A 25,566-nucleotide genomic window follows, 5' to 3' on the forward strand; every position below is an offset into this window, starting at 1 on the left:
GATACGGAAGAGACCTCCTGTCCTTCAACATCCATACTAATAATAAGGGAGTTCATGGCTCTTAGAAAAGAGTTAGGCAGGAAAGCTAGTTAGGGGGTTTCTGGTCTACCTGCAAAGACACTGAAGTCATTCTATCTGAGAAGAGGTCCTCCTTAATCCGCCCACAATTAAGCAAGCCAGAAGGCATTTTTAGGCTAAAAGTAACTTCTACAAAGAAACAAGTAAGCAGAGAATTATGTACCAGTTTAAGCCGGTCACTCGCATCTGCACAATGAAGACCATAATAACCTCAAACTCACCTTCATTATACTATAATGCACATACCCAGAAGTTCATTAATATTATTATAACAGACTGAATTCTGGGAACAGACACGTGCAGAAAGTAAATGATGATTTACTGAGTCCCATCCATTTTAGTTATCTATTAAGGAAGCCCATGCCTCTAAGAAAGGTAACCATGCACAGTAAGTAGGGATAAAAACCCCAAAGGCTTTGTTTCTGGGCCCTTGAGCTACCTTTCATAAAAGTGGAAATTCTCCAGTTTCAGGGAGGTGTTATCTCCAGGCGCCAGCCCCAGGAGAAGCGCAACATTCCAAGGTGCAGATGATAAAACTGTCTACTAGGCCCTGTTTGATCTGAGAGTTCCCCGGAAGCGCAACATTTATCTTTGTACAAAACGTTACCGGCTAACTTCTGCTTCTTGTAATCTGCTTATTCAAGGATGTAGTAGTATAAGCTGCCTCCTCGGGAAGCTCGGGGCTGATCTCCTCTAACTCTGCGAGGTAGAGAGTCAGTCACCGGCCGGCTAATAAAGGTTCATAATTAATCTCAATTGGCTCCATAGGTCTTAGAATCATTTGCACCATAACACTTTCTCTTGCTCGGGCCCACTTCCATGGAAGTGTACTGTTGCTTTACTCTTTTTTCCAGTAAAGCTGTTCTTTTTGCTGCTGTACTTTGGTGTCTTGTTCAATTCTTTGTCTGAGACATCAAGAGTCTGGACAACATGTTGGGAGGTAAATAGATACCCAACTCACTGGTAACACATAGAGCAATGTTTTCCCCACTTGTTAGCTCGCACTCACTTCCTTTTGTCATGCAGCTATAAAAAGGAACTAGAATTTTCAAGTAAAACTGACTCTGCTAGAAGGGTGCTAGACTCCGGAAGAAGATGGCTTGGATCTTGCTCCTTTGCCTGCAAACTTGTGAGTTCTGACTCTTGTCAATCCCCTCCTAGTTTTCTATTAAGTTTGGAAATTGTCCTTAAGGGAGACCTTGAAATGCCTTTTGATCTGTTTTAACAGAAATATCTTCAGTATCAAAAGGAATCCAATTGTCTGAGGAGAGACTTAAGATCCAAACCTGGTTTTTAGCTTTAGAGTTTATATTTTTGAATTTTGTCTGTGTTCAGTTCTCTGAACAACTGAGACAAATCCTTCTGCTCAGGAGTCATCACTTGGTAGACCTACCCAGAAAGCACAAAAAAAGAATAAATAAATAATACAAAACCTCGAATAACTTAAAAACAATTTTTTTAGTATTAGAATGTGTTGCATAGTTTTTGACAGAGATATGACCTTCCAATTTCATTTCATTTCTCTATCAGACTGACTATAATTATCATTGTAAAAACTTCATCTCTCTTTTATTTTTAAAGACCATTCAGAGCTATTATTTTTCTTCTATCTTCCAAAAGCTCTCTAAAATAAATGAGGAAGGGGTTATTGTTCCTATTTTACAAATATGTTAGGTCTCAAAAAAATGAAGATCTTGAACTGAAACTTTGTTTTTCTTATGACTTAACAGTAAATTATAAAGAACAGATAAATATTGTTTGTTGTTAGTACAAAGAAAACTAGGTAACACTAACATAACTCCGGGAGTGTTTTGTAGTTGCATATATTATTTCATTAAATCCAAAAATTGCCTTGTTTATTTAAAAATTGACTATGTTTCACATTTCTAAATCTACTTATATTATCTCTTACCAGCTCTAAACATGCACAAGCAAATTCTTGGCATGAGTTAGAATACAGAGAATCTAGTGGGTTAGGATTTTCTGAAAAGGTAGAATAAATGCACTTTGGTCTCTCTGGTTTCCTTGACTATTAAAGTTGTGGCTTTTTCAATTTGAGCTTTATGAAGATTGCAACCACTAGGCAGGCCAAGCTTTTAGAGCCTGTGCTAGTCACCCTGACATGGCAGATAGAAAATGCAAGTAGATGGAGAAAAGAGTTGGACAGAAACAAAGTGGAAATCTAAGGATGTCCCCGATCTTCCAGAGAAGGGTGGCATTTGCTATCACTTAGTTTGCAAAACATTCTACAATTTTTATATTCTCATGTGACCCATACTGAAACCATGGAAATAAACAAGATAAATATTATTAATCCCATTATGCAAAAAAGTACAAACTAAGATTCAGGTTAAACAATTCACCTGAAATTCTACAACCTAAAAGTAGTAGAGCTGAAAACGGACATTGGTTCTTCTAATCTCAAGGCTACAGCTCTTTCTTCTCTACTCTCTGACTTCCTCATTAAGTTTTCAAATCCTTGATGCTCTTCAAAGGGCCAACACATGTTAAAGTAAAAAGACAGCTGTATGGCACACTTGTCTCTCTACTAAACCTGAAATCAAAGTTGTCAAGTCAACTATCAGCAAATCATTCGTCCACTAGCTTTATGACTTTGGGAAAGTTGTATGAGCTTGACATGTTGTTTTGATTTCAAAATCGGGAAACTTTTTTTATTCCAGCAGTTGATACATAGTACAATAGGATTGTTTTGAGAATCAAATGATAGTTCATGTATAACACTTGCATATAGTTAGTGCTTAATAAATACTAGCTAAAGCTGTTATTTTTCACATTCACTTTTCATGTGGTATCAAGAAGAGCCAGGGTTTTATGGCACAGAGATCCTGGGCAAGTCTTCTCTATTTGGGATGATCCAAAGAACGTGAGCAGGAGAAAAGGTGATGGGCATTTGAGCTCAGGAGTGAGCTGTTGGGGTTCTGGAAGGGGAAACCAGGGGTGGAATATTCACTTTGTTAGGTACTCTAAAATCAGGTGAGGGTTCATTTTTATAGAAGTAAAACCAGAAGTACTTTCACATACCATTTGCCTTTGCTGAATAGATCTGTTTACCACTTAAAGGTTATTCCACAAACATCTCCTGAGCGCAAAAATACATCCTAAATTTTTCCTGCTGCTGATATTTCTGGCAAAGGTGGTCCCTTATGTTTAGCACTAGGCTATGAATCAACAGTGATTTCATGCACTTCCCTGAAACTCAGAGAAGTTGAAACAGCTGAGAAGCAGTGGAGAAAAATTAGAAATCCCCATTTCCCTTGAAATCACTAAAATAAGAGAAGTCTGAGTATGTGAACTCATGCTTCCATGTTGGAAATTTTTTCTCTAGGAACCAAGACTCATAGCCTTATGGTCTGATCTCAACTTTCTCATCATGACTTGTGAACCCTATGACTCTGACTGTCCTTCCAAGTATCCTACTAGCCACCCACCCTGTGGGGTGGAAGACAGGAACGTACATCACTTTTGCTCCATGTCCATTTCCCTATCCATGTTTTCTCATGCAATTTTAATTCTTTTTCTCTACATCTTTCTTGCTTCAGTTTCTTCAACCTCTCCCCTTCCTCCCTTCTCCTATCTCCCATCAATAATAGTAATAATTAATCATTTATGAAGCAATCACTACATGTCTGGCATTACTCTAAGTAGTCTACATTTATTTTTTAATCCTTACAATACCCTATGAGATGAATACTAGTAACATCTTGGGTTTACAGGTAAAAGCACTGAGACACAGAAAACTGGAGGTCATTTAGCCAAAAAGTAGAGAAGGTAGGATTTGACCTCCAGTGTCTTTAGACTTAACCACTGGGTAACACTGCCTTTACCCACTTTGAGGCTGAAGTGGAATAAAATACTGTCCCTATTATTAATTATTATCATATTTGGGGATTTGTCAGTGAAGAGTGGTGATTTAGTCCCAGCAAGACAGAATTATTCAGGGAAACACTGGGCCTGTCTCTACACCCACCTATAGAGGAGAGTGGGGGTTGGAGGAGAGTAGGGGTTGGTGGGCAGGCCTTCAACAATAACAAAAGTTTAGGCAGTCCAGCAAGGCAGAATATCTAAGGAAATGATCATATCTAGATATGGTTCGAGTACCATTCCCATCAATATGATTTGGGTTGACCTGAATTAGCTTCTAAAAACAAACAAGTGTTCAATATCAACAAGGTTTTGATGTCCTTTTTAATATAGAGCACAGTCATGGGGCATTCCAGCAGTTGATACTTAAAAGTCTAACAGGTGATTGGGCCCATCTGAATGTGAATAAGTAGGCCCCAACTATCATCCTGACGGTTAAAGTCAGGATTTCGTGCCTGGAGAAGAGTCCTGGCAAGGGCCATTTGCCACTGTTCCAAATGCAGAGAAGAGACTTTAAGATGAACACAAAGCCTCTTTTCTAGGAAGAGATCCGAGCAGACACTCAGAAAGGGCTCAAAAGCAGAAGCCAAGTTATAGAAATGGAAAAATATATTCTGTGTGGAGAAAATTGGATATCAGTTCCAAAATCCAGTTTCCAAATAGAGGCTGGGAAGCTGCATCCTTGTGATAATCCAGTCGTAGGGAGTAGAGACCCATCACATCAGCCTGATGGGCTGAAACAGCGCTGGAGATCAATATGATGGCTGACAAAGTAGCCAGAGTGCCTTCACAATAGGAGCCCAACAGTCAGTTCCTGGCCGCTCAGGCTACTCGAGTATTTCCTGAATCAAACTTTTCTGTCTTGAACTCTCAGAGAAGTATAAATCTGCAAGTTTTGGGGTAACTAGGCTCGTCTATATGAAAACTGAAAAAGAAAGAGGTATGAGCAGTTAGGGGACTGATGGTGATGGAGCTTGTACTCATATTTTCTTTGTTATAGTTCATTTTTGATTATATGCTAAGAGAGGAGAGTGGTAATAAAACAACAGTTGACCAGGATCTTATCTCTGTTTTGAGAATGTATGTGTGTGGTTGTTTGTTTGTTTTGAAGAAGCAGATTCAAGTCAACCTAAATCTCAGTAAATATGATATAAAGTTAAAAATGCAGCAGAATAACTATTGTATGGGTGGGGCCAGGACAAGTAAGGCTTAGTAGATGATGGCAGAGTATGAAAGGAGATTGGGGAGCTCCCCTTACCCCAAGTGTACTTTGTCTTTGTTTTTAATAGACTCTATGGAGAATTATTAGGTTTTAGGTCAAAATGCCAGCTTCACTGTCATAAATATTTTATATTTCAAATTCTCTTTGGGTTCCACCAATACTTATTTAGTAAATTTCTCTTGCTCAGCTCTGAAGATTTTCTCTCTAGCCAGTTAAAATCCTCCTATCCCATCAATATTTCTAACCCTGATGAAGTTTCTGTTCTTCCCAAATGCTTTTATTTTTCTCATAATCTCTATTGGCTTCTCCTAGTCAGTGGTTTGGGGCAGCTACTTTATCACTAAATGTTCATATGTAAAGTCCAGCCATACGTATGGGTTCATCAAGGGAAACAGGAATTGTTACCTAAAACACAGAAAGGTAGGTTAGGATGGAAAAGGTGCCCAGCTTTCCTCCCAGGAGAGGAAGGCCACCTCTAATAAACAGCCTGTTAACAGTACTCTCTGTGCAAGCTGGTGACATCCTTCCCCTTGTGCTCCCTCACCATAACTACCTAAGGGGCACAATGAATGTATTTTTCCATTTAAGCCCACACCCCAAGGTTTCAGCATTTTCTTGCATTTGCTTCTCCTCGAGAACTACTGCCTTTCTTCTAACCTTCCCTTCTGTGGTCTGGCATATGGTAGGAAACCACACTCACTTAGAGATGTTATAAATGTGGGTCACCTCTTCTTGACTGGATTCCTAAGGATGCTCAGCAATTCTTTCTCTTTGTCCCTTAATCAATCTCTGGTAGACTCCCCAGGGCATTTCCTCACAATTTTTACATTCATCAAAATAATAATAACAACTACCATATATATGTGCTGGGCATTGTGCTAAGTGCTTTATTTTCATAATTGCATTAATAATTATCCACATTTTAGAAGTGAGGAATCTGAAGATCAGAGAATTTTAATAATTTTCTCAAGATAATACAGCCAGGTTCAAATATATCAAGATTCAAAACTTGTGCTCTCAATCTTTTTACTTCCTAGCTAGCCCTACCCTTACCTCTTCACTTCTTACCAAATAGTCTCAACTGCTACATTACTGAAGAGATGAAGACCATCAAGCATGACTGTCTTCTATTTTATCCACTCAACTCCAAAATGTCCACTATGTATCAAGCACCTTGTATCTTCTTTTACAATGCTCTATGAGGCAGGCATTATTATATTACATCTTATAGTAAAGTAAGACAAAGTCCTCAGTAAATGTCAAGGACTGAACCTGGCTCAAACCTGTGTTCCCTTCACCTCACCAAGAAGCTTTTCTTCTGTCCCACTACAACAACACTTCAAATTACCCTTTTCCTTTTACTTATCCTTTCCTTTTCCCCTTCCACTTCAGATGAAAACATGGCCCTCTTCTGATGAGAAACCTACACCTCCCACTGCCCACCACTTCCCTTCCATCTGTAGTTCCATGACAGGCATTAGTGGCCTTTGCATACTTCATCGTGCTGGATCTGGAGATTTGAAGGCAGGGTCACTGGACTCAAGTCACTCACAGTGCCCAGAACTAGACACATGGATTCATGACTACCACACAGTTTGGCAAGTGCTACAAGAGAGGAATGTAGAGCTACAGAGGGCCCATGAGTAGGAGCACCTAATCTAAAGAAGGGCAGGCCAACCAGGGAAAGCTCTATCTACTCTCCCTCTATAACACTCCTTTCCCACCAGTATCTCTATTTTTAAAAAACCAAATCAATTAGTTTTGCTTTACCTTCTCACTACTGTTCTATTTGATCACCTTTCTTTCACTGTCAAGCTTCTCTACTTCCTTACCACCTATTCCTTCCTCGATCATCTATACTCTGTTCTCCATTTGAACCATCTTACTGGCACTATATTCTCAAAGGCCATCAATAACCTCCTAGACAAATCTATGGAGCCATTTTCAGTTTTTATCCCATTGAACACTCTGATCCCATTGAATCATTAGAAATCAGTAATAATCCCCTTTCCAAGATTCTTTCTCCTCTTGGGTTCCATGATATTGTCCACAATTGGCGCCTCTCTTGCCATTCGGTCTACTCATTTTTTTTAATCTTTTTTGATAGTGCCTCTTTTATAACTGTGAGCACTGTTCACAGGCTCAGCCTTGGATTTCAGCATTACTCTTCCTGAATGACCCTCCTCTCTTTCAATCACCACTCTGTGGATGATTCATAAACCACTTAGATTTCAGTTTGATAACAAATGACCAAGACTTAAAAATAAGAACAGCTTAAAGAAGAAAGAAGTTTATTTCTTGTTCATGTAAAAAAAAAATCCAGAATTGGCAGTTCCAATTGGTGAAATAGTTCACAAAGTCATCAGAGATCCATACTTTTTCAATCTCCTGCTCCGTCATTCTCAGTACTTGGCTTCATCTTCTTGATCAAAACGTCTGTCTGAGATCAAGCTGTCATGGCATTCAGCCTGAAAGGAGCAAGAAAGAGACAAAGAATGCAAAGTGAGCCTTCCTAAAGACATAGAAGTCATATAAAACATTTCCACTGTCATCCCATTGACCTAAACTTAGTCACATGACCAAACTTAGCTAGTAGAAAGCTGGGCAAGGTAGTCTTTATTCTGGGTGACTATATGCCCCGCTACAAATTTGGGATTCTGTTACTAAGAATGAAGGAGAGAAAAAATATTGGAAAACAACTAGAAGATTCTGCCACAGCCCTTAAACAATACTTCAAGACCATCCTCTCTTCCCATCATCCATCCTTCCAACCGTTTGCTTAGATGGCTCACCATCATCTCAAATTCAATATTATAACATTAAACTTTTTTTTATTTTTGGTTTTCTTCTAAAATAAACTGAATCGGTTTTCCACTAACATGAAATAGACACTTAAAATATATTGTTGAACAAATGAATTCTGTTAGATGCCTTCTTATCCCTTGCCTTTTTTTGTGCTCTCAAATTTAGCCCTTCCTTTCCATTCCCATTATCATCCTCCAGTTAATGCCCAGATGACTGTGACAACCTTTGAAATGGTCTCTCAAGCCCAATTTCTCTTTCTTCTTATACTTCCCACACATCATTGCCATATTACTATAGCCCTAAAACATTATTTTAATCTCCATCCTCAGAAACCTTAATAGCTCTCTTCTGTCTGTAGTATAGACCTCAAACTCAAGACTGTCCCAAATCTAAACTATATCTCTTTAAATCTCCGGCCCTATCTCTCTCTATTATGCAAACCTATATTCATTTAAACTACATCACACGTTCTCCTGCTTTTAAACTTATATTCAGGACCTGAGGCACCCATTCTTTCCTTTTCGATCCAGTAAAATTCTACTTGCTCTTCAAGATCCCCCTCAAATTCTACTTATCTTCAGGAAGTTTTTTCTAACCTCTACAGCTCAAAGTGATCTTTCCCTTCTTTGAATTCCTACTGCAATTATTGTCTCTACCATTCACTTGAATTTATCATTTACTACCTCATATTGCAAAGAAGAGTTATGTGTATGTGTGTGTTATTTTTCTAACCAGTTATGAAATCTCTGAAAAAGATAAGGAACCTATCTTGGTCATAGAGTTAGATAGTGCATTTCATGGTAATGTCCTCAAGACATTTTTATGTCACGTTCTCTCTGAAACCGAATTTTCCTAAGGTCCCCTCCAACACTAATATAATGTTTAAGTCCATTTAGCACCTAGAAAAATAAATATTGGGATCGGTTGATATAGAGATTCTTTAAAAAAAAAAAACCTGAAGTTTTTAAGAGAAAAATAAAATCCACCAAGTGTAGTGGTACCTAAAACTATCCCCTGGGCTTTATTTGAATTAGTTCTTAATAATGGCTCTTTATATAATCTTATTAAGATGATAATAAAAAAGGTGATGAGGGTGATTCTATCCTCATGATGATCATTATCTACCTCAGAAATAACTTTTATCTTGCCTTGATGGTTAACAAAGCATTTCCATTCATATTATATGATTTGTTGATCACTAATTAGATAGGGCAAATTTTATAGCTATTATTTCCATTCTATGAATGAAGAAACTGAGATTCCAAAAGTTTTGTGATTATATTAAGGTTGTCCAACTCATTAGTATAAGTACTAGCACCTACATCTTCAGCCTCCCTATCTTTCTACTTCGTGCTATGGTTTTGCTGCATCTATCATACCACAATTGGAACTTTTGAAGGTGGCAGGATCTTTATCTTATGCCTGTACAAACCCTGTGTTTTTCTCAGCAAGCCTGGAATTCTCATCAACAATATCAGCACAAACAGCAGCAGGACTTCCTCCAGCTTATTCTATCTACCACCCCCTCTACCTCATCATCCTTTGATACTTCAGCATCACTTCCTGAATAACTTGCTGTGGAAAATAAAACAGACTTCAAAAGCCACATCACCCACCAATCATTTTGTGGCTGCACAACTGCTCTAATACTAAGAAGATCTTTGCCACCTTAGCAAACTGCCTACACACTTACTGAGGTTTGATGAGAAAACCCAGAAGAATTATGAGTCTATGAAACGAACTTCTTACACTGACCTGAATCCAGAAAGTAGAATGGCAATTAGGCACTAAGGCCTGACTTCAAAACAAAGCCTTAAGACAGACATAGGAGATCTGGCACCAAGAGCAGCTGTATGATTTGCAGAAGCCAGTACAACATGAAAGTGTGGGATTCCTTGTTCAAATAATGTTAAGAATTTCAAGTGCACACTACTTTAATGGCACAGTACATTAAACTAAGTCCAGGGTCCTTCTGAGCTCAAATCTCTGTGCAACTGTATGTCACATACCCTGTCTGGGACATCCAGGAATTCAGGCTGGCACATTCCACATGCCCTTCTTTCAAACCTCATCAGCCCAGTGGAACAGTTTATGTGGAGAGAATTAATGTTCAAGAGAATAGATTTTGGTAAACTACGACTCCTGCCACTCAAGGCAACCTTAATCTCTCCCTTTGTTCCCTAACAGTGTGTTCCTTCTGCTCTTACCACATACCATTCATCACATTGCATTACTTTTCACTTGTATATACACGTGTCTTCCTCAAGACTGCAACCATGTCCTATTCATCCCTGAGTCTCTAACACAGCATCTGGCACATAGTTAGCATTTAATAAATGTTCGTAGATAAGGATCCTTAGTCTCCCTTTCCCCCCAGGACCCTGTTACATCTACCTCTGTACTTAGCTCACACTGACTAGGTCATCAGGCCTTTTCTGGAACAGTCCTCCTAAGGGAAAATCTTGATTGGTCTGAAAGGAAAGTCGTTTATGTTCATAGCTCCTGGGCTCATTCGAAAGCTACTGGGCTGGAGGGCAAATGTGGCCTTAGTGAGACAGCACCAGTAGGTTAAAAATTCCCTTTGCTTTACTGACATTTCAAAATAACATGTATTCTCAATTATCCTTATTCTTGCCCTCTTTATCCCAAACCCCGGATAAATTTTATAATTAACCTGAACCCATTTATGTGGAAAATTTGTGTCCAGTTCTTTTGGGCTTACATGTAGCCACGACTCATCAGAATGGCATTGTTGTGGTTTATGGCTGATATCCTTACTGATGGGTCAGTGCTTGTATCTGTTGGTTATTATATTGCCTTTTATTTTACAAATTATATATTAAATCAACTCATCTTCATTAAGTAATGGAGGAGAAGAAAATAAACCTTTATTTTTTCCCATGCTAGATTTTTTTAAAACATTCATCCTTTAGCTTTTCTACAAAGAGTACCTAAGTTCCCAGAACAAATGAAGACCCCTTGCTATTCTCTCTCAAAGCACCATAATAGTATTATATTTTGTATCTAACCAGTTGTTGTTATCTGATCCATATTGGTCACTTTCTTTAACTGTTAAGTCCTGGAGGGCAGGGACTATATTCATTTTTATTCACCATTGTATTCCCATCTTCTTACATCATGCTCAGAAGAGTAGATGCTCAACAAACATTTGTATTATAAATTAATATATACTTGCCAGTATATCTGGAATGAAGCTGATCTTGAATAAAAACATGTATTCATTCATAAGTGTATGAGTGAATAAATAAACTTTACTTCAGAAGTTTTTCTAAGAGATTTTAGACAGCACATAAGTGAATTCTACTTATTCATTTGTCTCAGAAATATTTACTAACCACCTACTATCTGTCAGATACTCTTCCAGATACTGGGGATATAGTAGTGAACAAAAAGTCCTCCCCAAATCACCAACTTAGGGAGTATTTTCTCCACAGCTTCTAAAGCACTCTCTACCTATATTTTCCAGGAATAGAGGCATAAATTTCTTTTCGCAAAGACCATAGTAGCCATCCCAGGCTCTTGACCCAGCTCTTCTACAACTTGGCAGTATGATCTTGGGAAAGAAAGACATTTAATAAATCAGATCTCATGGAGGCTTATGGTCTTCATCCCTCAAACCCTTTCTAGCTCTCAGAGTCTGTCAGTCTATAGATGAACATGTTTTTAATGAAATGGATCACTAGGAAACTTAGTTTTTTAATGAGAATCCTTTAGAAAATTTAGCTATCATAACATTAAATATATCTAGAGTAGAATGCCAAAAGAAATGGCATCCTCAGGAAACTGGATGATCTGCATCCACGTGAGCTTCTCAGGGAGACTTAAGCTTGGGAGATAGGGAAGTCTAACAAGTACAAAGCCAAATGGCTACGATTTTCTATTTATGATCTCAGGTCTGGCAGCAGCTGAAAGCAACACAGACGTCACCATGGTGAATGGGATTCTGGGGGAGCCAGTTACTTTCCCCTTAAATATCCAAGGATCTCAGGAAATTGACAACATTGCTTGGATGAGTTCCAAAACAACTTTTGCTCTTGTACAACCAGGAGACGCAGGAAGAGCACCCCACGTTATTTTGACCCACGAAAATTATAATGGGCGAATAAATGTCTCACATCAGAACTACAACCTGGAAATCAGCAATCTGAGGATGGAAGATGAGGGGATCTACAAAGCCAACATAAATACAAAAGTCTCTGGGAAGGTACTCACCACCACCAGGAGCTACAACCTTCAAGTCTACTGTAAGTTGTGGGAAGATAGAGGGCTTGATTTTTTATTTTTACTTTGCAAATTTGCTATTAAAGAACACTTATTTCTGACAATTGGATACCTTAAATCTTTTTATATTTATAAATACTGATTAACTATATTAATACTTATAAAGAGGATGTGGCTTTGTTTTTAGCTATGAAATCTTCCATTAGCAGTGTGTCCCATGGCCTTGTTTTTCTCTTCTATAAAAGGTGAATGATTAATCATACTATTCACCTCCCATAGGTATTGTGAGAGTCAAGTGAGACAATGTATGCAAAGTACTTTAAAAAATAAAAACTTTTTTTATTTCAAAATAATTAGAGATGCATAGAAATGTGTAAAGACATACACAGGGAGGTTCTGTGTGCACTGTACCCAGTCTCTACTGAGGGTAACATCTTATATAACTACAGTACAATATCAAAACCAGGAAATTGACATTGGTAAAATAAATAGAGCTTATTTAGATTTCACCAGTTATACAGGCACTCATTTGTGTGTGAGTGTATGTGTTGCTCTGCACAATTTATTCACATATGTAGCTTCGTATAACCACCACCACAGACAAATACTTAACTGTACCATTGCCAGGAGTCCCTCATCCCTTTAAAGTCACCCATTACTACCCCCTTTCCCAAAACTTCCAGGAGACATTGATCCATTTTTCATATCTATAGTTATGTTATTTCACAAATGTTACATAGATGGAATCATGTACTAAGCATGCTTTTGAGAAAGGCTTTTTTCACTTGATGTAATTTCTTTGAGAGTTATGCTAATTGTTGCAAGTATCAATAGTTTATATCTTTTTATTGCTGGGTAGCAGTCCATGGTATTGAAGTACTAGTTAGTTTAACCATTCACCTATTGAGAGATATATTAGTTGTTCCCAGTTTGGGGCTATTGCAAATCAATCTGCTATGAATATTTGCATACAAGTTTCTGCTTGAAATAAGTTGTTGTTTCTCTGAGATAAATGCCCAAGAATGAAATGATATGGTTAATCCATTTTTCTTTTTTAAAAAAATTTTATCATGATAAAATATGCATAACATAACACTTGATATTTTAACCATTTTTAAATGTACAGTTTAGTGGCATTAATATATTCAAATTTTGGGCAAACATCATCACTATTCATCTCAGAGCTCCCCGCCTTAAATAGATTCTATATTTTAGAGCAGTTTAATGTTCTTAGAAAAATTGAATAGAAAGCACAGGGAGTCCCATATGCACTCTGCCCCACACATGCACAACCTTCTCTATTATCAACATCTCCCACCAGAGTGTTACATATTTTTCAATTGATAATGTACATTGATGCATCATTATCACCCAAAGTCCATAGTTTACATCAGGGTTCACTCTTGGTATTGTAGAGTCTATGAATTTTAACAAATATATAGTGACACGTATTCAGCATTATAGTATCATATGGAATAGTTTCACTACCCTAAAAATCTTCTGTGCTCTGCTTATTCATCCCTCCTCCCACCCGCTCCACCACCCCTGGCCACCATTACCTCTAGAAACCACTGATCTCTTTACTATATCCATGGTTTTTGCCTTTTTCAGACTGACATGTAGCTGGAATCGTACAGTATATATAGCCCTTTCAGTTTGGCTTCTTAAACTTAGTAATATGCATTGAAGTTATCTCCATGTCCTTTCATGGCTTGATAGCTCTCTGTAGAACTCAGAACTTTTAAGAGTCATTTTTAGTTTTAAAAGAATTGCCTAACTATTTACATTCCCACCAGCAATGTATGACTGATCCAGTTTCTCCACATCCTCACTAGCGTTTAGTGTTATTTTATTTTGGCCATTCTGATTGGTATGTAGTAATATCTCATTTTGGTTTTAATTTGAATTTCTCTAAAGCTAATGCAAAGTACTTATAAAGGGTAAAATATTAGAACTAGCATCATTATTAAAATTTTCATGATTCACTGGGAGATGTGTGTTGTGTGTTATGCAATGCTATTCCAAGTGTTGTCTGTACCCTGGCTGCATCAGCATCAGCATCAGCATCACCTGGGAACTAGTTGGAAATGCAAATTCTTAGGTCCCACCCCTTACCTTTGGTGTCAAAGCCCAGAAACTGTATTAACGCTCTCTCTGGACTATTCCTATGTGTGCTCAGGTTTGAGAAACACTAATTTAGAACTGCTCTGTCCAATATGGTAGCTACTAGCCACATATGGCTCTTGAGTATTTCAGATGTGGTGAGTTCAAATTAAGATGTACTATAAGTGTAAAATACACACCATATTTCAAAGTCTTCACACAAAAAGAACGTAAAATACTTCATTAATAATTTTTATATTGGTTACAGATTAAGATAACATTTTGGCTAGATTCAGGTAAATAAAATACATTATTGAAATTTTTATCACCTGTTTATTTTTATTATTTTAATGTGGCTATTAGAAAATTTTAAATTATATAAGTGATTCACTTTTTATTTCTATTGGGCAGCACTAATTTCTAGTATAAAAAGTATTTGAGCCATGTCTCAAGGATTTTACTGTCTATCTGCCCCACAGCACAAAAACTACAGAAATGTGGCTAATCCATGTTGTGATAGGTACAATTCAGGTGCATAGTTAATCCACTAAATTCAAGTTCCATAAAGTCAGGGCCCTTGTATATGAAGCTCGTCAGTGTATTCCCAGCACTTACATTGTCAGGCACATAGCGGATGCTCCAGAAGTGTTTGTTAAATGAAAGAATGAATGAATCACAATAGTCCCAGGTCCAACACGGTGCCTGACAATTGTAAGTGCTCAATTAATACAGCTTGATTGAAGCAGGTAGTATCTGGATGCAAGGCATAGTAGAAAGAGCGTTAATGTTGAAATGAGACCTCTTGCCAGTTGTGTGACCTTCAGCAAATTGTTTACCCTCTCTGGACCTAAATTTCCTCATCTATAAAATGTAGATTATAATAGGTGGGATTAAACAATAGTGTTAGTTGAGATCTCATGCCTTAAAGTAGATGCTCATTAACTAGTAGTCATTATTAATTTTTTAACCCTTATCTCCCTCTGAATAGAGTGTGAGTGACATAGTCAAAGAACAAGTGTGAACCTTTTAGAAAATATTTGGCTCATTTGAGAAATTTGGTTGAGAAAATAAAGAGGGCATTCAATTCTAAGATGTCTGTTTTCATCTCTTTACACATTTAGTTTTACCCACTCAGTCTTTGGGAGGTGTTGTGTTATCTGCAATTGGGGCAGACCACTGTAAAGTCTTAGAGAAAGCTGTATTGCCCATACAACAAAATCTGTACTTTTTGGGTAGTTAGCTGAGAAGATAAAGAGAAGAGAACTGCATTTATTGAACACTATCTATGTGTCTGGCATTCTACCACCTAATTTTCGAAAATATATAAAGATTATACATATTTAGGCAATATACGCAGAAACAGAGCTAAAGATAAAACAGTGAAAGGCAACTCTCCATTCTCAGGGTTAGTCACTATTGTCAGTTTATTTTGTCTCATTCATAGATAATTAACACACATGCAATTGTAGACAGATGATGGATGGATAGATGATAGATCGATAGATTAGATAGATGATAGATAGATAGATAGATAGATAGATAGATAGATAGATAGATAGATGATAGATAGATAGGTATTAGATATATAATAGCTCATTTAGTCCTCACAACAACCCTAGCAGGAGAACACTGTTAGCCTCATGTTGTAATTGAGAGAACTAAAGCTCAGTGAAACTGTATACCTTCTCCACCATTCCATAGAAAGTAATGGAGTCTGGATTCTGAACCAGGTCTCCAATGGCTTCCACACTCTTTGGGTTGAGAAAATGAAATCCTCTCTGCCACAACTCTGACCTCTGCCCAGTAGCTTTGAGCAGGTAACATCTCTGTTAAAAAAAAAAATGAGATGGGATCCTATTTTTCACTTCTATTCATCACCTTGACACTCCCTCCAAAGCTTTCTAAAATAAGTAAATACCAAGCAGAGATTTAAACATTCTTGCAAATCAAGTTTCTAAAAAACAAAAACAAAAAACAGAGACACATACACAATTTGGTTCATTTTACCCTATACATATTCATATCTCTCACTGTTATAGCTAATCAAGTTCTTTTCTACAAACTTGTTTAGTTTTCTTGCCAAGTTATCGCTAATTCTAATCTGGAATAGATAGATCCCTCTAAGAGATTCGTAGAACTAGGGTTTCTGGTTAAGTTAGAATTGAAAACCTTTACGGCTTCTTATTTCTCATGTTCTCCTTCTTTACAAGCACAGACAAATGATTCCTATATTTACACTGCTGAATATATTGCCTTTATAAATGTCACATTAATTAGAAAGTTAAATGCCAGGTCCTTCTGACTCTTCAATTCCCTTCCTCATACAACTATAGTAAAAGGAACAAATCCCATCACAACAGCTTTGACAAGAATGAACTAAATTTAGGAACTCTGAATGTAGTCATTTTCTTATCTCCTGATAAAAGAAAAGATCTTCCATTTCCTTCTGCTACCTCCAGATCTAGCTATTACCTCAATTTAAATATAATTATTCTTTTCTAACCTTGTTCTAGCCTATGACTTTTACAGTTTATCTTTTGATTTCTTTAGTGAAAATATTTTTCAAAATGAACTTTCTAAGAGGTTTTGTGCTGGCTGGAAAATTATTGCTTGGCTATTGCCCATGGGAACATAGGCTATCACTCATGGGAACGTAACATTCTAACAATAAGTTCTATACCCCCGCTTGCACACCCGACCTGTGGGTTGACAGGTAGTGAATAGGAGAAAAATAGACTTTTGTGTTTAAGACAGAATGAGGAATGGAATTTAGAGCTTAAAAACCCTGTACCTCTACATTTCGGGGCTGCTTAATTTAGGGTCTGCATACCCCTGGCAGACCCAGCTGGCTGAATAAAGACCCAGTTGTTCTCACTGGTTTCTGGTGGTCCATGTGTCTTTCGGGGGCTGGCAGCTACAACAGTTTTAACTTTTCACCATGAGCACTTTAAAACAAAACAAAAAGGATAAAAAAAACACACATATACCAGAAAACAAGGCCAAAAACTTTTTAAAATATTGTCTCATTCAGGGGTGTGCTGATATATGTTCAACTGGTTCTTGATGGTGTGTTTGTGTGTGCATATACATTATACACATAATAATTTTTATTGACATAATGGATGTATGGCATACTTTTATAAACGTCAATAAAAGTCTTTTTTGTGCTTTAAACAAACTTTTATTACACAAAGGTTACCGCATAATTACATATTTTTCTACTTTGTACATAATTATTCTTACTCTCCAGAAAAAGGCTGCTTCTTAACTTCTCGTCAGATGATGGCAAACACTAAAATCCTAATTTTAACAGAATACTAGTAAAAATGCCTTAATGATTTAAGGTAAAAGCAGTACATTGGTACATGGCTCTTGCACTTGTACATTAGGAATATACGAATGTCTTTTTATTCAAAAATACAAACTAAATTATTTGTAGGCATGGACAGTGATAGCAATAAACCATTATAAGTTGTCAACTGAAACCAGTAACTGATGGTTATAGTGATTTTCTTAAACATCAGCCAGCCCTTTCTTCAGCCATTTTCTTCAACCGACTTCTCTGAAAACATAGATGAGAAGCACTGCCTTGAGCTTCCTGTCACGGTTCTCATTAATAACAGTAAAGCACTATTCTAAGAATTAGAACATGCCACTTCCCATACCACCTCCCATTCTACTCATCCCCAGGTGTTCTGCACATTCAGAGAAACTTGTCTAGTAACAAACTGTAGAAATGATTCCTGAAAGTATGGTCTTCACAGTAGTCTTTATTGTAAATTCAATGTAGCCAGTTGTTCTCACAGAATGCTTTCATCGACTTTTGCTAAACATTTACATCCCTATCCAACCTACAGTTGCAATTGATGAATGACCCAACATGAATATTGTTTGATATTTTCATTTAAGTTAGCTAATAAGAAAAAAGTGATTCAATAAAGACATATATTGGAACTTCACTTGTTTGTCAATGATGTGAGCAACTTCTTTGCTGAATTGGAGAGTGGTTTTCAAATACTAGGAGAATATTTCCTAGTCTGTTTTTTTGTTGTTTTGTTTTTTGGAGGGGTTGTTTTTTATATTATTATTGTTATTATTTATGATTTTGCTATTCACAACGTAATGGCTATGAACAGAATGAACTTTTAAGTTTAATCTGCTTTTGTAGCCTTTCCTCCGTTGCTTTCTTAAGTCCAGAGAGACAATCAACAAGGCAGTAAATCAAGCCCCAGTTTGTAGCGTTTGACAATTCCCGTGGTGTAAATACTCCCACTATGGCTGATTCCTTAAAATTAACTTTATTGAGGTAACATTGGTTAATAACATTATATAAATTTGTTATATATCTTTATAATACATCTGTATACACTATTGCATGCCAAAATCTAGTTTCCTTCTGTTACGTATTTAAACCCCTTTACTTTCTTCCCACCCCTTTCCTCTCTGGTAATCACCATTCTGTTTTCTGTGTCTATGAGTTTGCTTCTGTTTCTGACAGTTTATTTGTTACTTTTTGTTTTATATTCCACATAGGAGTGAAATCATATGGTTTTTGTCCTTTTCAGTCTGACTTACTTCACTTAGCATTATATCTTCAAGATCCATTCATGTTGTTACAAATGGCTGATTTTAAGACATGCAGAGTTGGAAAGACTTTGTACATTACTACAAATAACAGATACATAAATGTAAATAACTTCTAGAGCATAGATAATGGTAAATTGTCAAAAAAATTAGAAAGTAATGAGTTTAGGATATTTATTAGCTTTGTTTTCATATAGTTTATTTTACTATAAGTTTTTATACTTTGATTTTTCACAATGGCTTCATTAACAAACATCTTGAAAATGTTTTGAAAATTTAACATTTGGCCCTCACAAACTGGTATAGGCCAACCCTAGCTTACCACTGACTAATGTGTTTTCCCCTCACAGGTAGACTTGGAAAGCCGAAAATTACTCAGAGTTTCATGACATCTGTGAATAGTACCTGTAATGTCACACTGACATGCTCTGTGGAAAAAGAAGAAAAGAATGTAATATACAGTTGGAGTCCTCTGAGAGAAGAAGGTAGTGTCCTTCAGATCTTCCAGACTCCTGACAACCAAGAGCTGACTTACACATGTACAGCCTGGAACCCTGTCAGCAACAATTCTGACTCCATCTCTGCCCAGCAGCTCTGTGCAGGTATCCAGCTCTGTCCATCTTTCCTGGAATCTCGTAAATTACTTCAAAGAGCTATAATGAATGTGGGCCTCATTCTTCAGAGTAATATGCCTCCCTTATGCCAGGACTGGTCCCCAGGAGTATCTTCTCCTAGGAAACCCTGGAAATGAATCCAAAGCCTTCTGAGAGATGTTCTGAGTGTTTTTTTTTTCAGTGTGTTCTGAGGTAACACCCACTTGGTTCCTTGATTCAGTTTCTTATCCTGACTTTTAATAGCAGAAAGTACAGTTTCCCTTGAAGATTTGGCACTCCTATGTAAGACACCCAATTTTGATAGTGCCCCTTGAATGTGGACAAGCTTACCCAGGATCTTGAACCTATTTCCTGAGTTGTCTCACTGCATCTTCTATTTCCAGATATTGCAATGGGCCTCCAAACTCATCACGCTGGGTTACTGAGTGGCCTAGCTGTGGTCTCTCTGTTTACAATCATTCTGCCTTCAGTGCTTTTGTTTCTTTTGTGCAAGAGAGAACAAGGTAAGATTTTCCCAATGTGGAAATGCACCTTCCTTCTTCTTGGGACTGAAGTCATTTATCCAAGTTGATATAGAGGGGTCCTTTGTTCCAAAGAATCAACATTTCTATAATCTCCACTTTACCACTTCACGATCTCCCAGAATGATGGCCCTGAGGACTGTATGACATCAAGCTGAATGGTCTTCAAAATCTGTTTATGGGATCACCAGTATCTGATGGGCCCAGAGCTTAGGTTCAAGTTTAGCACTGCCATTAACAAGCTGTGCTTCATTAGACATATGTCTTTACCTCTTTGGCTCAATGTTCTCACATGTGAAATAAGGTTTAGACCAGAGGGCCTCCAGGGTCACTTTCAAGTCCTCTGTATTTGACTATGACTTTTGGAGTCATTGAGGGACACGTACTAATTTTGTATTTTATGGTTAGCACTAGATCCTTCTGGATCCTTCTGTACTTGTGCCATTCTCAATTCATAAAATCTGATCTTAGCACTCAGGGAGATCATGACACCCTCCTACTTCTCCTAACCCCATGTTCAACTAGCTGAAAAACCAAGACCCTCACATGAGAAGACAAGTAGTCATGCAAAACAGTCATTGCTAAGTGCCAGAGACACTAAGAATACCCTGGGTGGAATTGGGGAGACTCTCTTTAACCTAATGTGGACTGTAGAGTAGAAAAGAATCCCCACTGAGTTCTGGGTAAGGCTTGAGCTAGGTGCCTCCCATACTACATGCCATCCTTAGAAAAGGGAGAAATATTCCAAACATCCATCTCAAGAGGATAGGAACCATTTAACCTCTTAGGGCTTCATTTCTTCATCTTAAAAAGAAAATGTTAGACTAGATCATCTCTAAAACTTCATTCACCTTTTGCATACTGTGGTTTTATGTTTGTGACACAGATGCTACCTCAAAGAAAACAATATACACATATGCAATGGCTTCAAGAGACATCCAGCCAGAAGAGTCCCGAATCTATGATGAAATCTCCCCATTCAAGGTGAGCTGATCCCACTCATGAATGACCACCAGCACCTCCAGGACAAGGAGTAATGGACAGCAGGTCTTTGCTTCCTGTTTCTTCGCAACAGCCAAGATGCTAGAGGTCCAACTAGAAAATACCATATCAGGAAAATGATGTCACAATTCTCTCTTGTGAGGTCAGAATGTGGCAAATTTTCACCCTATGGCAGCCTCCAAGACTGAAGCCCTAACCTTCCAAGCAGGGGCCTGGCTCAGGGTTAGATGAGAGCCCTGACTAGGAGTGAAGCTCCCTGTGTAGGAGACAAAGAAAAAGGGAGCCCCTTGTGTGAGGTGAGGGCTGTTCTGTGGCCACCAGCCAGTAAACAGGTTGCTAAGGGAGCTTCAAGGGCACAGAAATGAGAAAGGGACCCTTGAACTTGACTTTCTGGTCTGGCTACAGCAGCAGCTTACTTTCCTCAGGTTCAGAGTCACTCTGTACCACACCCTTTCCTCCCACCAGCCTTTTATGTGCTTGCCCTTTTTTAACCTCCACCCTGAATCAAGATTCTCCATGTTATGACCTTCCTCCGTACCTCTACCAGCCTGCTCCCCTGAAGTCTACAAGAAGTGAAGGGGGAAACAGGTCTGCCTGGTGAATCTCGCATTGTACTCGGGCTGATAAGGCAGCTGGGTGCACAGAAACACAAAAAGCTAAAACTCTGACTGAGCAAGACTCAGTCTCAACCATGCAGAACCCTCCTTCTTCACTCCTGAGATTTTTGCCCATCCCGCTCCCACCTATTTTTTATCCTCTCCAAAGCTGGATGGAAGCAGAGCCGAGTCCTGGAGAGAAGGCCACCTAGTAAAAATGGGACCAGGGAGGGGTGATGGGCAGGGGCAGAAGTAAGAAGGGGGACTTATTACATTTTGCCTGGGCTCCCTCACTGAGGGGAAGATGGGTGTTTTATAGGTGCACCCCATGAAGGAGAAGCCAGTAAACACGATTTATTCCATAGTGCAGTACTCTGATAAGGTAAATACTTTCTGTTTTTTTTTTTTATCTGTGTTGTCCTATATGTTCCAGTCATTCTGCTGTACCCTGTTCATCCAACGGGGGGCCAGCTGGTTCCTTTGGGACTCTAGACCTCAGGATCGATTGCTAAAGGCTTTGGTCTGTAGGTACTTCCACATACATACAGAGCCCTGTTCCTTAGGTCCATGGCCATATATGGCTAGCCTGCCTGAGGTGCTCATCCCACCCTTTAAGTGCAGGAGTTCCTAAGCCCCTGAACTGTAATGTGGAAACTCCAGCCTCGGCAACACCCAGGGCCACTGCTAGCTCAGTGTGAAAATAAGAAAAGAGGTGGCTCCTTATGAGCAGACACAGGCCCACACCAGGTACACAGACTGGCAAGTAAAACACAGGCTGAACTTCAGTTCCTGTTTGCTCCTTCAGCTGACCTTTATGGTATGCAACCTGCACAAACATTTGTAGTGGTCTAGTGATACACATCCCTGTGCTTCAGCGTCCTACTCTGGAATGTGCAGGGAGATGGTAAGCCCTGTCTTTTAATAGGAGTTTCAGTGAGGGGTAATCTGATGATGGATTGTCGCTGTCTGAGGGCCCTTATTTCTGCTATAGTCAGAAGGACAGCTTTGGGATCTCTAATATTTATGCCAAGATCTGAAAGAGAGTGGGAGGAAGCAGAGTAGATAAAGTTGGAAAGGACTAGATTTGAAGAATTAATCAGGGCGTTCAGGACTGAGACATCTCAAAGTTAATTCTCTAAACAAGTTGGATGACAATTGTTAATTGGCCAGTACATAATTTAAAACTTAAGACTCCTCAAGCCAGTAGGAAGGTTATCTGCAGTACTCTAAGTAACTAAAGCACATGAGATGGTAGTGAAGGTGACCATCACTGTGTATAAACAAAGGTACAATTATTAGGGTACAGAAGGAACTGAGGTTTGACTAGGAACAAGGAGGGCAGGTAGCTTAAGTCTGGATGTTGCCTCAAGCCTATAATCAAAATCAATGCAAGTACTCTTATTCCCTCCTGTTTTTCTCTGGACAAAGCAGTTTATGATCCAAGGGCTTCCAGGGGTAGCTGAAGCAGAAGTGAGGGACTCAGCAAAGGGCAAGGCCCTGCTACCCCAGTTATCACCAGCACCAGGGAAATCTAAGGCATCTCCCTGTGCCATTTGCACAACTCTCCTGGGTACCTTAGGGAATTCCCCAGCAGCACCTTCCAGTTTATATGTCCTCCGTCTCCCTCTTGAACACAGATAGAAAAAACCAGCACTCGGGACAGCAAACCTCCTGGGACTTCAAGCTATGAATTTGTGATCTAGGCTGCCAGACGACAGCATTCTCTCCATGGAAACTGGAGTACAACCACAGTTAATGGCAGATGCCCCAGACCCAGATTTTCTTTGTCCAGATCTCACCTGAAGAATGCAAATCACCACATCCCAACATGTAAGCAAAGCAGGAAACCCTCTGCTGCTGGGCATAGCTTGTGACTGTTTAGACAGATGGACACGTACCCTTTCTGAAATGACTGCCTTCTGGACGAATGATAAAGCAGGTCTTCCAACACAGTGTTTTCCAATCTTCTTTACATCACAGCACATGTAGAAAATATTTTCATGGCACAATGGGGTAAATAATCAAGATTGCTCATGTCCAGAGGCTGCATGTGGCTGGAGGCTTCTCATGACTGCAGGTGATGACCCTTCTCAGCAATTCCATACATAAGAGAGGATCAGTATTTTGCACACCTATAATATGCCATGGCACATCATCTAGAATGCTCTTCTCACATTCAATATATGTAAGTAGACCTGGTTTTTTGGCTTTCACCAGTCCATACGGCACCTTGGACAAATTAAGTAAAGGCACCCTTTTCCTGAGGCAGATGTAGCCCCTCACCCAAGGGCATGGTTTGGCGAGTAGAGTGTGGGCTGCATTTCAGTCTCCACTTGCCCCTTTGCCCAGAAATCTTCATTCAGGGTACAACTGGCTGGACTAATGCCTATGTGTGGCATAGCACCTCAGCAAGAATATGTGCTCCTACTCTCCCCTATCCATTTGCACATTCTTCAATGCCCAGCTCAAATATTACCTCCTTTATGAGGCTTTTCCTGGTCTCATCAGTCAAATTAATTCTGGCTCTTTTTTCCACTTCTTTTTTCTCTTGTTGGTCCTTCAATCACTATAATTCATTTCATTCTGCCTTATAGTATAGACAATTATTTGTTTCCCTCTACATTGTACATTACTAAAGGGCAAGATCCATGACTTTATGATTGTGAAGAGGTGATCATAAGAGGTAATAGCTCTATTCACCTCTTCCTCCACCAGCAGCCAATATAGTGCCTTGTACCTAATTGTGAGCAATAAATGCTCACAAGAGAATTGGAAGTGACAAGCCAACTCATATAGAAGGTACATATCAGAAATATCAATAGATAAAAGCCAGTAAATACAATGGAATAAAATTATGGCAAATATTAAATATCAGGATGCCAACAGCAGAGGCTACTCCCAGTATAAGGACATTCTGGAGAGAGAAGAATTTCAGAGTTAAACCAACTAAGAAATCAACTGAAGCAAAGAACCAGGTGTGAGAAGATGAAAGGCAGCCACCCTAGGGAGGCATGCAAAGGAAAAAATAAAGAGACTTGGTGATAAAGGATAGAGAAATTCCAAGATGACACTGAACAAGCAAGCTGAGTTTCTCCTAAAATAAAAACCCTTAGGTGAATTGAGGGATTGAACATCCTCCTTCTCTAAACTGTCCCTGTCTTCTCCTGGTGTGTTCACTCAAATTCCTAGTCTCCTAATGCCCCAGTGAAAAATGTGTGTGTTGAGGGGAAAGAAAGAAAGAAAGAGGAGAGAAGAAACAGAAGCAAGTGTTTTAGGTCTTCCAGGAAAACAAACCTGGGATGGAATTAGCACACAGGAATTCTTAAAGTTGCCTTCAGGACTCAAGACTGCCATGTTGTTATTATTATTTTTGTTACATTCTTGTCTCTTACTCTCTTTATAAAATCTTTTGATTTATGAAGATGTAAGCTACTCACCCCATTCCCCAGGGCTCAGATTCTCCTTCTGTAAAATGAGTGAGATCTTATTTTCCCCTTCACAACTTTCCAGATGAACTAGATTGTGACCAACAGATCTATAAAATCAAAATATTCTTTCAATGGAACAAGATCTTCAATCAGACCAAAGATGTGTCAGTTTTGTCTAAATGCGCTTGAAGCTGAAATTTCCGGAGCAGGGCCCTCTAGTGGAAAGTGATGGTAAGCCAGGACAGTCCCTCTGCAAGTCAGCGTGGGCTTAACAGGTAACTGAGAAAATTGAAATGTTGCAGCTCATGCTTCTAGAAAAAGAAGTCAAGCTGATTTTTAAAAAATCTACAGAACACTCTAAACTACTTGGCTGGGTCACCTCTGGAAACTGGGCATGGGAAAGAAGGAGCCTGGCTGGTATAGGCTGTGTTAACACAGAACAGTTCTTAGGTTCTGCCAGGAGAAAAGAAATGGCTGGGCTATATTTTC

General features: G+C 38.7%; 1 protein-coding gene and 1 pseudogene across 2 annotated transcripts; one reads left to right on the forward strand and one right to left on the reverse strand.

Moving 5' to 3' along the window:
• Window positions 1-1,151: 1,151 nt before the first annotated feature.
• On the forward strand, window positions 1,152-25,566 carry CD84 (CD84 molecule). 2 transcript variants are annotated; one of them, XM_006922889.1, is made up of 7 exons: window positions 1,152-1,207; window positions 12,055-12,252; window positions 19,267-19,518; window positions 19,914-20,033; window positions 20,938-21,035; window positions 21,969-22,031; window positions 23,287-25,566. In XM_006922889.1, the coding sequence occupies exons 2-7, from the start codon at window positions 12,159-12,161 to the stop codon at window positions 23,350-23,352; spliced, it is 693 nt and encodes a 230-aa protein (XP_006922951.1). In that variant the 5' UTR covers window positions 1,152-1,207; window positions 12,055-12,158; the 3' UTR covers window positions 23,353-25,566. The 2 variants fall into 2 exon arrangements, with proteins under 2 accessions (XP_006922951.1, XP_006922950.1); XM_006922888.1 differs by having other exon boundaries at window positions 1,155-1,207; window positions 11,902-12,252.
• On the reverse strand, window positions 17,998-18,091 carry LOC112471838 (annotated as a pseudogene).

This window comes from Pteropus alecto, unplaced genomic scaffold, assembly GCF_000325575.1.
Source record: "Pteropus alecto unplaced genomic scaffold, ASM32557v1 scaffold359, whole genome shotgun sequence".
In the NCBI taxonomy this organism is placed as follows: Eukaryota; Metazoa; Chordata; class Mammalia; order Chiroptera; family Pteropodidae; genus Pteropus; species Pteropus alecto.

Coding starts and splice junctions, on each gene's coding strand:
- CD84 (XM_006922888.1), top strand. CDS start 1,174: ATGGCTTGGATCTTGCTCCTTTGCCTGCAAACTT. Junction 12,253..19,266: donor CTACAACCTTCAAGTCTACT/GTAAGTTGTGGG, acceptor TTCCCCTCACAG/GTAGACTTGGAAAGCCGAAA. Junction 19,519..19,913: donor TGCCCAGCAGCTCTGTGCAG/GTATCCAGCTCT, acceptor TTCTATTTCCAG/ATATTGCAATGGGCCTCCAA.